The 16,126-nt window shown below is 40.1% G+C and overlaps 1 protein-coding gene across 24 annotated transcripts in view; it reads left to right on the forward strand.

Annotated features, from left to right (window-relative positions):
* macf1a (microtubule actin crosslinking factor 1a) overlaps window positions 1-16,126 on the forward strand; it is a 599,766-nt gene that overhangs the window by 317,058 nt on the left and 266,582 nt on the right. For all 24 annotated transcript variants that reach the window (XM_063033725.1, XM_063033724.1, XM_063033713.1 and 21 more), the window contains 7 exons: window positions 3,039-3,318; window positions 4,742-4,870; window positions 5,186-5,263; window positions 7,780-7,941; window positions 10,768-10,872; window positions 12,368-12,463; window positions 14,802-14,927. In XM_063033725.1, coding sequence (XP_062889795.1) covers window positions 3,039-3,318; window positions 4,742-4,870; window positions 5,186-5,263; window positions 7,780-7,941; window positions 10,768-10,872; window positions 12,368-12,463; window positions 14,802-14,927 — 976 coding nt within the window. The remainder of the gene's footprint in view (window positions 1-3,038; window positions 3,319-4,741; window positions 4,871-5,185; window positions 5,264-7,779; window positions 7,942-10,767; window positions 10,873-12,367; window positions 12,464-14,801; window positions 14,928-16,126) is intronic.

Here is a 16,126-nt window from a genome sequence, read left to right on the forward strand (position 1 = left end):
ACCTTATATGTTAGAATTAAATGATTTTGCTCTTCTAAATTCCAGTGGGAAAATCTGAGCCTGCCCAACTCACAAGATGATTCCAGCTACAAATCTAAAAGTTCTTGGAATTGATCCTGATACATTTAGATCATAATCATAAGACTTAGGAGCAGAACAACACTCACAACACGCTGGAGGAACTCAGCAGGTCAGGCACCATCAGTGGAAACGACGAGTTGACGTTTCGGGCCGGAACCCTTCGTCAGGAGTGAAGAGGGAAGGGGCAGAGGCCCTATAAAGAAGGTGGGGGAGGGTTGGAAAGATTCCCTGTTCAGTCCTGACGAAGGGTTCCGACCCGAAACATCGACTCATCGTTTCCACTGATGCTGCCCGACCTGCTGAGTTCCTCCAGCGCGTTGTCAGTGTTGCTTTGATCCCAGCATCTGCAGATTATTTTGTACTTAGGAGCAGAATTAGGCTGTTTGACCCATCGAGTCTGCTCCGCCATTTTGTCATGGCTGATCCATTTTCCCTTTCAGCCCAAAGGACCATTTTTTAAGGTAAATATTAATAGGCTAGATTTATACACATGTCCAACAGGTGTAACTCTGTAATGAAGAGATCAATAGTGTACAGTAACACAGATTATTGTAGTCCAGTTGAATACAGAACAAATTAGAACATTACCAATGCTACTACAGTACTATAAAACTGTGTGTTTCTTCCTAATAGTTAACAGTGGAGGAATTCATCTGGTGTGCACTGCCATATATGTGGTGTCCAGGGAGGGGTAGCACCTCTAGTGAAAGGCTTGTTGTGTCTATTCCGGGGCAGCTCACTCACTTTTGGTCCCCACCGGGCATTCAGCTCTCACCTGTGGCTCCAAGTAGTTGCTTGCTTGCGACGGTGGCCATGCCCTGGTTCACTGCCCCGACAGGCGAGTTAGACCAGGTGAGTGCAATTGGCAGGCCTCACATTCCAGGGAAATAGGGGCATTGCCTGTCCTAGCATGTGAAGTCAGCTCCAGCAAATGAGATCCAAAGGCCAAGAAAGTGGTTCGGCAACACTTTGTGGAAAGCGAAGGGCACGTTAAGGCACATCAGAAGTCGCAGTTATTCACTACAACCAAAGAAGATAGCAGTTTGTGATGACTATTCATACCACTGGACCCAGAATTCTGAGGTCGTGAGAATGGAGCTGTACCCGTGCAACGGCTTTTCCACTTTAAAAACTCTCCTGCACAGGTTTCACTGTCATCGTCAGATACAACGGGCAACTGTCACGCTGCTGTGTCCTTTTGGTTGACTGTAAATGAACAAACTCAGCACAGACATCAAGTGCAGGTAGTAGTCTGCCTTCAAACAATGCTTTCGACGATTGCATCTTCCAAACCTTCATTTTCATTGTAACATTCAAGATGATTGTCGATACCTTCAAGTTCAAATTCAACTTTAATTGTCATTCAACCATACATGAATACCCATGAATACAGCCAAATGAAATAGCGTTACTCCGGGCCAAGGTGCAAAACACAGCACCAAGAGTCATACACAAGTCACACATAGCACATATAAGATAGCAATAACATACAGTCGCACAAATAAAAGCCGAAGTCCCCAAGTCCATGAATTTTGCAGCAGTCTGCAGTCGAACGCAATATATCTTGTCTTCTGCCAAGTGACCACTGGAGGGCAGCATCAACTCCAGCGTGGACCACACCATCCATGGTGAGCATACTGCCTCAGATGTCTCTCTCCTTGATAGCTGTAAACAGGCAACACCACCATTTCAGGACTAGTCCTCGCTACACGTGAGGCTATTCAGCTGCCCATTGTTCGCCAATAAAACAGTGAATCAAACCTGCAGCGTTCCACATTGCCAATGTCCAACTGGGTCTTGCAATCACAAGAAAAGCAATTAAGACACTGTTGTTAGACTGCACACCACCTTCATGCACTGATGCCTCTCAGATGCAGGCAGCAGCACGACCTGCACCAAGCCTGGCTCCTTCAGCTTCTCCACCAACGAAGCAACTTGCTGATGGGGTAGACCTTGCAGTACTTGTAAGTTCTTAATGTCGAGCAAGATCTTACAGTTGTAACAAATACATACAAAAGAGACAATAACACCTTTGGTTGGTCCTGTAGAAGCCGCTGCATCTGAGCAAGCCACCATCTTACCAGAAGTAGTTCTTAACTTCTCTGTAGTTCCTAACTTGGTGAAGTAATGAAATCATTGCATTTTCACTCCCTGCTATTTCTGTTCCGAGTCTAAATGCTTGAAACCGCAATGAGCAAAACAGTTCTGAGTTATATTACTGCTTATTTCTAACCAACTATCAGTGGCAAAAAGAAATCGCTGCTTTTTAAACACAAACACATGCAACTGACGCTATTTAAAAAATGTTTGCTCTAAGGACGGTGTAGTGTCTAATGGCCAGATGACAAGCGCATGACTGATGACAGTGAGAAACCTTACAGTGACAGTCTCCTGTCTCAATTAAGCAGCATAGTGTCTGAAATAAAGAGAATTCCAGCTATTTTCTCAATAAATTTTTGTTCTTTCAATGTTGTCCCAAATAAGCCGCTGCCTGATTAAACGATGGGCCAATTAACCGGAATCCACCGTAGATGTTTTAATGAATGAAACTCATTTTTAAAAGAAGAAAAATTTGGTCTGAGAAGCAGAGGGAGGATGTATTAGCAAACAGTACTGATTTCTGTGTGGAGTAAGTTATCCTACTAAAAGTAGCTCAATAGAATTTACCTCCCATTATTTAAGATTTGAGATTTAAGTATGTGAAATGATCCAGATGTGGCATACAATATGCTGAAAGGATTTGAGAAGAAGTTGGGAACTTAGTTTCAGGAAAATGGAATGTCCATTTAAGACTGATAAGTGAATGACTTGTACTCAAAAGATTATAAATCTTTAATTTCCTTCTCATCAGCCTGTAGGTGCAATGTACCTGCTGAATTGTATGTCCCAGTATAAAGTTGTGTATTCTCTTTCATAAACTCTTGAAGACTCCTGCATGTTTTACATCTTTCTTACAGAATCATTAAACTGCAGGATGAACTGGTGACGTTGAGGCTGGAGTGCACCAACTTGTATAGAAAAGGACATTTCATCTCCACAGCAGACCACTTACAGCCTTTGAACCTGACTGCCACTGACTTAACAACTGATGTTGGTTCCAGCAATTTGCACATCACCTCTCTCACAGGATTTAAAAAACCCATGACAAGGTCAGAATTGATTGCACTCTCTTCAACGCAAGATGAAGGGAGCCTGCGATTCGTCTATGAGCTTTTGGCCTGGGTGGAGGAAGTACAGGTACTGAACGTATTTCCATTTAAACAAACGTATGCTGAGTACTACACCTTTAAGTAGCAATTTCTCATAATTCGTAGTTAGAAACTGTTTATGAAGAACTTCACAATTTTTAAATAAAGCTGTATTTTGGATTATTCCTAAATCATCTCATCCACTTTTTAACCCTTTCTGTGCTATGGTCATGCCACAGCGCTATTCAAGAATAATCAGACAGTACTGTGCAAGAGTCTTAGGCATGTAGATATAGCTAGGGTGCCTAAGACATGTGCATAGTATTGAAGTAATTTTATGTATTAAACTGTACTGCTGCTGCAGAAGAAACGAGTTTCATTTCATATGTGATTGATGATATACCTGATTCTGATATTGTGGACTGAGAGGGGGAAGGGGGCTGGAAGAGGGGGATCATGGTTGGGAGAAGGGGAAAGGAGAGAGGAGGGCGCAGGAAGCACCAGAGGAACATTCCAATTGTATGGAATCAAATGACCTTGCCTGCTGTCTCAGGACTGGAGGTGTCTGCACCCACACCACCCCCTACCCTCCCTGACACTCCTTCTCTGCCACATGTCCCACAGCACTCCATTCCCAACATCCTTTGCTCCTGCCGGATTTACAAACTCATTGTCTGCTGCACATTGACAAATACTGTAGTGTGCAACCGTCTTAGACCCCCTAACTATATATATGTGCCTAAGACTTTTGCACAGTACTGTATCTTTTCATTCTCTGGAAAGGAGACATTTACAAATCTCCATTAAAATTAGAATTGTATTTCTACATAAGGAGTTTGATGATATACCAAGATCAGAAGGATATACAGTGCAGGCTGCACATTAAAAATTAAAACTCAATAAGAAAGGAATTCAGGTTTCGTTTCCCATTCGTGACTCTGTTTCTGTTCTGGAAATTGTTAATAAATTTTGAACAGGTTCTTTGGGCATTCCTTTGGCTAGTGTCATCAATCACTGTTCTATCAAGTTGTTCATGTTGCAAAAACATACGCTCAAATTTCACAAAATGTCATTTTAAAAACTTGCCAGCTTGTTTTTGAGTGCGCTGTCCCAATGCACAAACACCATCCTATTTATTAGTCACATGAAAGTTTAGGGGTCACTGTAAGTCGAACAATACTTTTTTCTGTTGGAATACATTTCCTGTTAGTGTGCATATATGTCAACCAATGGACATTTTTCTAATGGTATCAGTTATCTTCATGATTTTCATGCTACCACTCCAATTAGAAAGACTCTTGTTTGGAGGACAGATTGTATTAGAATCAGTAGCACCTTTCTGCCAACTTCCTTCTTAGTCTCTTACGAGCATTGGATGCACCAAAGCAATATTGGCAGGTCTCAGTAAAGCATAAAAGCATTTCCAGTGCTGGAATGGTGTAGGTTTAATAATGCATGGTTTGCTTCTGCAGGTAAGACTTGATCGAGCTGAGTGGGGCACTGACTTACCTAGTGTGGAAAAGCACCTTGAAGCACACAGGACTATCCACACTGCTGTGGAAGAACTGGATTCTAGCCTAAAAGAAGCTAAAATTTATGAAGTAAGTCTTTTTCTATTATGCATTACTATTTTGGAAACAGTGTTTCTTACAATCACATAATTAATTCAAATCTTAATTTTCGCTGTTGCTATAATTCTCCAGCTGTTTAAGTTTACCAACTCTTAACCATATTACTCACTATAGAGTAACACTAATGCTTTGAAACATCACACCTTTTCCTCCAAAAAAAAATCCTGGCCATTGCTATGAATATGGTTTAATGTGTTTGCAGGCTGTTTAAATTTGGTTCTTGACATAATTTTTTACAGAAATCTTAAAATCTTTCATCTGTACAAATATACTTGCTTGTTACAGGGTCAAATCTCTTCAAACTTCAAGACTAGTTATTCAGATACATTAAGTAAACTGGAAGTACAATACCTCAAGCTGCTGGTAAGTTAATCATCTGAAGTAATTAATTGTTTTCTTTATAACTTTATAATGCACTCTATTATGGGCACCAAAATTAATAAAATATTGTGCATAAGTATTGAAAACTTTCAGTTGTCTAATCAAATCCTGTATTTTAAAATAGTTAAATTAAACCACAACAGAAGTAAACGTTTTTCAGTTGAATGACCTTTTGGTTAAAAACTGTACTGATTGTTTTGAGGCACATCTTCAACGAAACAAAGCAGACCGATCCTTGACTCCCTTAAACTATACAATGCAATTCTATTAGTCCTAGCCTCTACTTAAAACTCTGCGGCACGTTAAAGTCAGTTTCTACACAAAAGTATCTTTATAGTTACGGTTTTAAAAAAAAAAGTAATGAATTTTACCCATTTGCGCAATTGCACTCTTACTGAAGAGGAGAAATGGAAATGAACCTCTTTTTGCTCTAACAAAAGCTGTCAAGTCATTTCCACTCTGCCCCAGCCAAAAAGATGTGAGCAACAATAGACAGAAGCATTATTTTTAAATATTTGAAAGCATAAGTTCCATGCTCAAACGTGTTGTTGAAAAGGAACTTTCAATTACACTTTAAGTTCTTTGAATAAGTGTAGTTGTGTTTTGTCATGAACATTTTATAATTGCTTGAGGTATGCAACTTCAGTTTATTAAGATACAGAAGGAGATTATTTACAACGCCCAGGTATGAATCATCATGGAGTATGCCTGCTTATCATGGATGGATGCCTCACAGAGTGTCCTCAGCCAGCTTGATTCCATTCAAAGAAAGGCTCTCAGGATTATAGGTGTAGATGAAGCCACAGCTCGTGAGAAGCTAGCCATCAGTAGCTTACACCACAGACGACAGGTTGCTGCAGCTATTGTGCTATACAAAATGCACACCAGCCACAGCCCTGCAGACCTTCGCACCATGCTGCCTTCATCTCCTGAGTGACGGCGCACCACGTGATCAGGTTTATCTATGCCTGCTCACGCTGTTTCTATGCCTGATGCGAGAACCTACACACTGGATAGAAGCTTCCTTCACTGAGCTATCAGAATTTGGAACAGCCTTCCAGATGCTGTGGTTGGAAACATCTGCGACGATGGGGTCCAAGCCTTCAAGGGTCGAGTGCACAAACACCTCTCATCTCTGGGGGGGAAGTCACATGCTTCTTCATAAGCTATAATGAAGGGAACCAGGATGACAATGCTTGGTTGTTGGCAGGTAGGGTTAATACCAGACTTTCAAGAGACCTTGTGAATTATGTTCCGGCTGGACTTAGTCCTTAAACTGCTGGAGAACAGTGTGTAAAGAACAGTTGCTGTTTTCTCCCGGTAGGGATTAGTTTTTAGTTTCAAGTGCTCCTGCCACGTTTTGTCACCCTGCAACCTCAGCCTTCAATCTCTTTGAATTATGGAGGACAGCATGTGTATAAATGTCTCTGTCTAGCAGACTTCATCATGATCATCATGACCAGTATTTCTACTTTTTTTTAATGTTTTTTTAATTGTACATATGATTTTTGTTTGTGTTCTATTGCTGAGCAGCAGTGAACCATCTGATTGGCCTATCAGAGTTCTCTTTGGGAACTAGTTGACATGATCAGCATTTCTGATCTGGCTATTGTTCACGATTGCACTTAATAAAATAAAATCCCATCCGGTCTATGCCAACTACTGACAGATCAATCCCATCATTTCTGTGCCTCCTCTTGTGTTTCCTTGTAGCTCTACACCTTCTTTCTCGCATGTCCATCAAATCCCACTTGATTCTTCTTCAGAATCAGAATCAGGTTTATTATCACTGACATAGGTCGTGAAATTTGTTGCTTTGCAGTGGTAGCTCTCTTCAATACGTAAAATACACTATAAATTAAAAATTAAATAAGTCATTCAAAAAGTGAGCAAAAATAGTCAGGTAATGTTCATTGTCCACTTAGAAATCTGATGGTGCAGGGGAAGAAACTTTTCCCAAAACATTGAGTGCGTGTCTTCAGGCTCCGGTACCTTTTCCCTGATGGTGGCAGTGAGAAGAGGGCATGCCCTCGGTAGTGGGGGTCCTTAATGATGGACGCAGTCTTTTTTGAGGCATTGCCTTGTGAAGATTTTCTCAGTGGTGGGGAGTCTAGTGCCTAAGATGAAGCCGGCTGAGTTTACAGCCCTCTGTGCTTTTTTACAATCCTGTGCAGTGGTTTTTCATACCAGAGGGTGATACAACCAGACAGAATGCTCTCCACTTAGAGGTGATTTACAGTGACCCAGGAGGAGAGCAGAGCAACCATGGTATATCTGCCTATTCACTGGTGAACGTGTGTGTGTGGGTGTGTAAAGTCAGAATTGAACCTAAGCGCCTGGAGCTCTGGGCAACCATGTAAAGCAGTGCACAGCCATTGCTTCCGTCATCACAAGTCAGTTACTTTGTAAAGTTATAGTATTTTACTATGGTATTGAACACAGATGAAGAGTCAATCCCTGTCCGTGGTCGATATTTAACGCTGTGTTTTATTCCTCAGGAAACGTCAAGGTTGCGTTTGAGACACTTATTAAGTCTGCACAGTTTTGTATTGAAAGTGACCACAGAGCTTATTTGGCTAAATGAAAAGGAGGAGGAAGAATTGGCTTATGACTGGAGTGACAACAATACAAATATCTCTTCCAAGAAGGAATATTTCATTGTAAGTTTTCTGTTTAAAATGAAACCCACTTCAGCTGGCAAATTGCATGCCAAGACCTACAGACCTGTCTGCAAAGTACCTTTTTTCTCCATGAGCTGCCATCATTGGGTAGATGAAGATTCTGCCAAGGTTTACAGATGACATAGACTGGACTGTAGGCCGTTGCTTTAACCACGGCGGTAAGAAGCTGGGGTGTGTTCAAAGTGAGGCAGGAGCTATATATGAGGGTAGAGTGGGCAAACAAATGCAAAGTGGTAGACTGATGTGCCTGGCAGCTAGAGAGTGGAGGATGTTGTGGGGGGGGGGCGGGGGGGGATATCTTTGTTGTATTGAACAAGATCTTATTCTGCATCAATATTTTTCCATTGTTAACATCATAACTTGCAAATCCATTAGAACGGTGCAACTTCCATCACCTATGTAGACGCATGAAAGCCCATGAGAGGTGTTTGTTTTTAAACAGGATTATGTGAATTTCTTGACATTTTGGTAGTGCCCCCCCCACCACCATTCCCCCTTCCCCTTTTCCTCTCTCACCTTATTTCTTTACCAGCCCTTCTCTTTCTTCCATGGCCTTCTGTCAGATTCTCCCTTCTCCAGCCCTTTATCTCTTTCACCAATCAACTTCCCAGTTCTTTACTTCACCACCCCCCCCCCCGTTTCACCTATCACCTGCTACTTTGTATTTCTTCCTCCCCTCCCCACCTTCTTACTCAGCTTTTTTCTCCAGTTCTGATTAAGGGTCTTGGCCCGAAACGTCAACTGTGTAATCTTTACCATAGATGCTGCCTGGCTTACTGAGTTCCTCCAGCATTTTGTGTCTGTTGCTTGAATGTCCAGCAGCTGCAGATTTTCCCTTGTGTGTTTTGTGGGTTATGTTGGACTTGACAAGGGTAAATGGGGAGATTTGGGGTAAGGTGTAAAGCTGTGGGGAAGGAGAACTTTTTGAGCCATACTAGTGAATGTTTGCGTGCACAAAAGTGCTGACTTGCCTAACTCTTAAAGACAGAGGTTTATTCATGACCTTAAGTGAAGTTCCAACCCTTTTCTAATTGCTTTAGGCTATTGTTTAATTATGCGGCAAAGCCTCTACTGTCATTGATCTGACTATTCTTTAGCTGCAATTAAGTTTGGAATTGCATAATCCTTGAGATGCTTACAATTTTTTACAACCCTTACAAATTGCTATTTGTCTTAGATTCCTTTAATTGTTTGCTGAAAGATGATTATGCTGTATGTCTGAAATTTTCGTCTGAATAGACAGGCATGAGAACCAGGTTTAATATCACCAGCATATGTTGTGAAATTTATGAACTTTACAGCAGCAGACGAATGAAATACATGATAAATAAATTCATAGAGAAAAAACTGAATTACATTAAGTATATATGCCTATTAAATAGTTAAAATAAGTAGTGCAAAAATAGAAATAATAAAGTAGTGTTCATGGGTTCAATGTTCATTTAAAAATCGGATGGCAGAGGGGAAGAAGCTGTTCCTGAATTGCTGAGGGTTTGCCTTCAGGCTTCTGTACCTCCTACCTGATGGTAACAGTGAGAAGAAAGTATGTCCTGGGTGGTGGGGATCCTAAATGATGGACGCCGCTCCCTAAGGCACCACTGCTCGAAGGTGGTTTGGATACGATTGAAGGCTAGTACCCATGATGGAGCTGACTAATTTTTACAAGTTTCTGCAGCTTATTTCTTTCTTGTGTAGTAGCCCCCCCCCCCCAATACCAGATGGTGATGCAGCCAGTCAGGTTGTTCTCCACGGTACATTTGTAGAAGTTTCCGAGTATTTTAGTTGACAAACCACATCTCTTCGAACTCCTAATGAAATATAATTGCTGTTTTGCCTTATTTGTAGCTGCATCAACATGTTGCATCCAGATTAGGTTTTCAGAGATACTGACACTCAGGAACTTGAAATTGCTGACTCTCGCTTCTTCTGAACCCTCAATGGCAATGGTATATGTTCCCTCGTCTTACCCTTTCTGAAGTCCACAATCAGCTCTTTGTTTTCGCTGACGTTGAATGTAAGGTTGTTGCTGCGACACCACTCACCTAACTGGTACATCTTGTCCAGTACGCCCTTTTGTTAGCATCTGAAATTCTGCCAACAATGGTTCATCTTCAGCAAATTTATAGATGATCCTCTATTGTGTAAATTATTAATAGCAGGTTAGAGAATGGTGTTCACCAGTCTGGTTTGGATTTCTTTCTCCCTTGATCTGGGCTAGGACCTATGATCTTATTAGACGAAAATAACATATGATTCCGGGTAAAAAGAAAGTGTGTCTCAAATATGGAGACAAATGAATTTTTTTAAACCTGTACTTAGGTAGTTAACTCGCACCTATTTCCAAACAAAAGTGAAAAGCTGAAATTGAGCCAACAGATTCAGTCCTCCCAAATGAGTCATTCTACTTATTCATTGAAACTGAGTTGAAAAAGACTGTTAACTATCTCTAGTGATAATATAGTTTATTAGAGTTACTAACTTCACAGAAATGAAGTAGTGACTTATTGGAAACCACCACACGCTTTGTGGGGGAAATTGGTTTGGGTCTGGCAAAGTTAATTTGAATATTAGAGAAGATTTACAGTCTGGTTAACTAATGGAAAATTAACTCGAACGTGTTCTTTACATTTGTTGAGCCTGATGACAAATTCCATGATATTATCCTAATTGTTGTTATTGATAATCACAGAAGTTTTGTTACTTAGTGATTTGTATTCCGTCCTTATTCAACTGGATAATTAATATGACTATTGGAGCAATTGACTGAAATCTAGTTAAAAATAAATCTTGCCCTATATTCTGTAGGAACTGAAGAAAGAACTGGAGCAAAAACAGGTGGTTATCAAATCCCACCAGGAGACAGGAGAACAGCTCTCACTGGAGAACCATCCAGCCCGGCAGACGGTTGAGGTAGTTTGTCGAACTGATTTGTTAAGTTTGATAAATGATTATTGAATTTTAATTTCATGACTGAATGAAGTTGGCCTTTGTATTCTCTTATTCAGTTTATTATGTAATTAAATTACAGAATAATTGTGCTGCCTCAAGTTAGACTTAAAATTCATGATAGTTGTAGCATTACCTTCACAATCTCCTGAGTAACAATTAAATCCACAGCCTCAAATTTGTGCTCACCTGCTGTCCATTGAGTGTCCAAATTTCCAAAGCCATTATCGGGATATCAGACAGGAATTCTGGAAGGATTAACTCTGCTTACTGAAATGCAATATTAAGTTAATTATCAGGGAATAATGTTAATTATAAATGATTGATCCTGGGTCCTGTTAACCATGCTAACGTAATAACATTGTAGGTGTTTTGGGGGCAGGGACAGAGAGACATCTTTTAAATAAGTGTGGTGCTTTCAAGATTTAGAACAGAGGTTCCCAACCTGGGGTCCATGGACTTGTTGTTTAATGGTATTGGTCCATGGCATTAAAAGAAAGGTTGGGAACCCCTGGTTCATAGCGAAAATAAGGATGATATAGGTGTACTTTTGATGTATTTTCAATAATGAATATGAATAAACTAGTGGAAAGACAATGCTAAAGCTGTCTCTTCAATATTCTTCAAATCTTCAAGATTGTATAGTCTTCTTCCTGGCCAACATTCCCAGTATTGATCCCATAATGATCTGCAGTTAGTAAATTTTCTGATGGTCATATATTCAAATACTAATCCAGGTTTTGAGGATGTATTCTAGGATGTGGGGATGGAAAGCTCAAAACTATAAGCAAGTTACTTAACAGTTATCTTTGGAAAGATCAAAACCAGGTTTACTATCACTTGCATCTGTTGTAAAATATGTTATTTTGCAGCAACAGTATATTGCAGTACCCAAGTTTAAAAAAAACTATAAATTACAATAAGAAATGTATCTTAAAAAATTAAGTAGTGCAAAAAGAGCAAAAAAAAAGATGGGGTAGAGATGAAAGGGTCTCGGCCTGAAACGTCGACTGCACCTCTTCCTAGAGATGCTGCCTGGCCTGCTGCGTTCACCAGCAACTTTTATGTGTGTTGCTTGAATTTCCAGCATTTGCAGAATTCCTGTTGTTTGGGGTAGAGATGATTTGGGTATAGGAGGCAGAGAAAGGGGAAACAGACAAATTGATTCCTCAGCTGTTTTATCTTTGTAAGAACTTGCTAAGTTCCACAAGCTCCTCTATAGGAATGATAATGTTCCAAAATATAGTTGTGAATTGTTTTGTGGTGGCTTGAGAATGTGATGTTGCATCCTATCGCAAGTTCTAACCGGGAGAGTGAATTGATGCCTATGATGAAGACGTATCCATTCTTCTCTAATATTTTAACAAATAATACAGACTGCGCTTTTAAAATCGAAAACTCACATAGGGAACTTTAAAAGGTGCCATTTCTAATTAAGCTGCTCTTTATCACTTTCAAGGCGTACAGTGCAGCACTTCAGACACAGTGGCTCTGGATCAGGCAGCTGTGCTGCTGTGTGGAGCAACATGTGAAAGATAACACAGCCTACTTCCAGGTAAAGGACACTGCTTTAGCTACAGCAAACATAACAGCTATAAAGATCCACATACTGTACCCATAAAGCTGATAACATACAGTAAATGCACAGTAATCTATGTACTGATTAAAATAATAACTTGATTTCAACCAAATGAGTGATTTTACAGTTCCACACTGCTTGTGGGAAGGATTTCTGATCGTCAGGGCAAGTTGGCAATGCAACTGGTTCCCATACTGTTCTGACTGCAGTGACCAGGAGTGAGGATTCCTTTTTGGGCAGAATATTATCATAGATAGTCAAAGGAGTAAAATGGCCGTTAACGGTCAATGTTCCAGCATTGCTCATCCACCAGCTTGGTACCAAGTAACTAAATTTAAATTTAAGGCATCCGTTAGTCTTGCGAAACCACGGATCTGCACCTGGAAAGTCTTCACTCTCCAGGACGCAGGCCTGGGCAAGGTTGTATGAAAGACCAGCAGTTGCCCATGCTGCAAGCCTCCCCTCTCCACGACACCAATGTTGTCCAAGGGAAGGGCATTAGGACCCATACAGCTTGGTAAGTGACTACAGGAGCAATATCTACTGTTTTCAGTTGTGCAGGGTCTGATAAGTAGTTTAAAACAATCTATTTCTATAATGCTAATGAACACCATAATGCTAACATTGTCGAACGATGGATTGTATATAAAAAAAAATTCAAACTTGCATATTCTCAACATTTAATCACTTACTGAACTCAGTTTTAAGTAACCTATGAATTGGGCATTTCATAATCTTGAGACTGGAATAGGTTCTATTGGGTTTCTTTGTTTTGTGGCTGCCTGTAAGGAGACGAATCTCGAGGTTGTACAATGTATACATACTTAGAACTTTATTTAGATTCTTGAAGTTGTGTGCCCACTGTCCCAGCTATTTATCTTCTCCCCTTCCATGTTAAAAAAAATCACTCAGTCTCAATCTTAAAAGTAAGTAATCTTGCATCATATAGAGTAAATCATCATTTGCAGAGGGGAATTCTAGATTTCTCTCACCAGGTTCATGTTGAAGCATTTTCTAGCTTCTCTCCTCAGAAGGCTGACTCTAGTTTTTTTTTAAAGGATACGTCCTCTATTCCTACACAGCCAACCAGGGGTTCCCAACTTTTTTGTATGCCAGGGAGCCGTACCATTAACAGAGAGGTCCATGGACTCCAGATTGGGAACCCTTGATTCAGATTCACTTGATATTTTAATCCAATCCACCCTCGGTCTAGATAACATTGTTACATTGATACATTTTGCTTCCCTTAGTATGCCAAGTGTGGTTTAACCATGGCCTTCTATACCTGTGGCAGCATAACTTCTATCCTTGCATTCATGTATTATGTTTTCTTTACCTATGACGTTTTAAATACTTATATGCATGTTACATCCAATCTCTTTGGACTTGCTTCTGATCTTTTAAACATTTAAAATGTATTCTGTCTATTTTAGATTTAAAATGGTTAACTTCACGTTTACCTTTATTGAACCTATTTGCTCATTTTACCAGTGAAAGTCAAAACAGCGCAGAAACATGCCCTTTGGCCAATTGAAACCAGTCCTTTATTGTTCCCACCTATACAAATGAAAATGCCCTATATCTCTGTGGTTTTAACATGAACAAAGTCACCAGAGGGACCTTGATGCCAGTGGATATAGAAGTGTTTTAGTCAACAAAAATGAGCAACAGACATCATATTGAGACATTCTTGGAAGAAGAGGCCTACCTGACCCAATATTACATGACACTTTTATATACTAAAGACCAAAGGTATCGGCAGGACAATTCTAAAGTTACTGTGTATCTACAGTGCTTCCTTTGAATTACATATAGTTTTCACATATCTACTACTTCACACCCACACTCCAGACACTCAAAATTAATGTTAATCAGTATTGTCTGTTTGGCAGTCAGCTCCAGGAAAATATTTTAAATTCAATCTACAATCAGCATTCATGCTTGAAGGTTGGTTGCTGGTGAATTTAATATTTGCCCTTTCCCCAACTCCAGAATATGCCCTTACATCTGTCAGCAAAAAGCTTCCATAAATATGCTAAACCTTGTCAGTTATGTTATATTTGACTCTTAATGAGTTCACTAGTGCTTGTTCTGTTGCTTATTTTGTAGAACATTCAGCATTTATTCATTATTGTTCACTAATTGTCTTCATTAGTCTCTTGGGCAATCTGAAAGTATAACCTATTTTCTGCAGTTAGTATTTTTCAGTACTAATGCACAGTGGATCACCAAAACAGAACCTTGAAAGAAGAGTATCTTTCGGCCATTTCTGACTAGTGACGTGCGTGATATTTTTATTCCTCTTGTCTTGCAGTTTTTAAGCGATGTTAAGGAAGCAGAGCAATATCTACGGAACTTGCAGGAGACAATAAGAAGAAAATACAAGTGCGACCAGACCAGTAGTCTATCAAAACTGGAGGATCTACTTCAAGATTCAATGGTACAGACAGAGTTATGCCTGCTGGACATGTGTATAAATCAAGTCTATTAATAATTATCTTAAGAAATGGTCTTGTGGGCTGAGAGGGAACTGGATCAGCCAAGATGAATTGGTGACACAGACTCAATGGGCCAAATAGTCTAATTCTGCTCCTGTATCTTATGATCTACATGTAGAAAATGTAGCTATTGTTATTCAAAATTCTTATTGACAAGGGCCTGAATTAAGCCCTGATAAATGAATCTGCCTCCAAGTTTTGAACTTGAGTAAGGAGACATCATAGTGAGTAACAGTTTGTGACATGTCCTTTGTTAGCCTCTCTGTCATGAGCAACGTCTAATTGCCAAGAGTAAACATGAGAACATCTGCAGACGCTGGAGATCCAGAGCAATGCACACAAAATGCTAGAGGAACTCAGCAGCTCAGGCAGCATCTATGGAAGTGAATAAACAGTCAGCGTTTCAGGCTGAGACCCTTCTTCAGGACTGGAAAGGAAAGGGAAAGATGCCAGATAAAAAGGTGGGGGAGGGGGAAGGAAGATAGCTACAAGGTGATGGGTGAAGCCAGGTAAGTAGGAAAGGTAAAGGGCTGGAGAAAAGGAATCTGATAGGAGAGGAGAGTACACCACAGGACAACGGGACCCAGGGGGATGTGATGGGCAGGTAAGAAGAGGTAAGAGGCCAGAGTGGGGAATGGAAGGAGAGGTGAGGGGGAAGGAATTTTTTTTCCCCAGAAAGGAGAAATCGATATGCCATCAGGTTGGAGGCTCCCAGACAGAATATAAGGTGTTTGTTGCATAAAGTGAAAAACCCTTAAGGTGATAAAATGTTTTGATATTTTACCTGAAAACTAGGTATGAAATTTTATTCTTTATTCTCATTGCATAGTACACTTTGTCATGCACCAATACAGCGAAAATGAGCTTGCAACTCTCATACTCAATGCTATAAAACAACAAATAAAATAAATAAGCAATAAATAAAATCAAGTAACCAGCCAGTACAAGCAACGTCCAGCAGTACAAAAGCGAAACTCAGATGCATGACAGCCATAAAACCAGTACTAAAGTAGTAATATAACAAGTTTATGGATGATGCTTGATCAATTGGTTCAGAGCAATTATAGCTCTGGGGAAAAAGCTGTTTTTCAGTCTGGAAGTGCGGGCATAGAAAATCTTATAACGTCTGCCAGGTGGAAGA

The sequence above is a fragment of the Mobula hypostoma genome, chromosome 26, assembly GCF_963921235.1.
Source record: "Mobula hypostoma chromosome 26, sMobHyp1.1, whole genome shotgun sequence".
In the NCBI taxonomy this organism is placed as follows: domain Eukaryota; kingdom Metazoa; phylum Chordata; class Chondrichthyes; order Myliobatiformes; family Myliobatidae; genus Mobula; species Mobula hypostoma.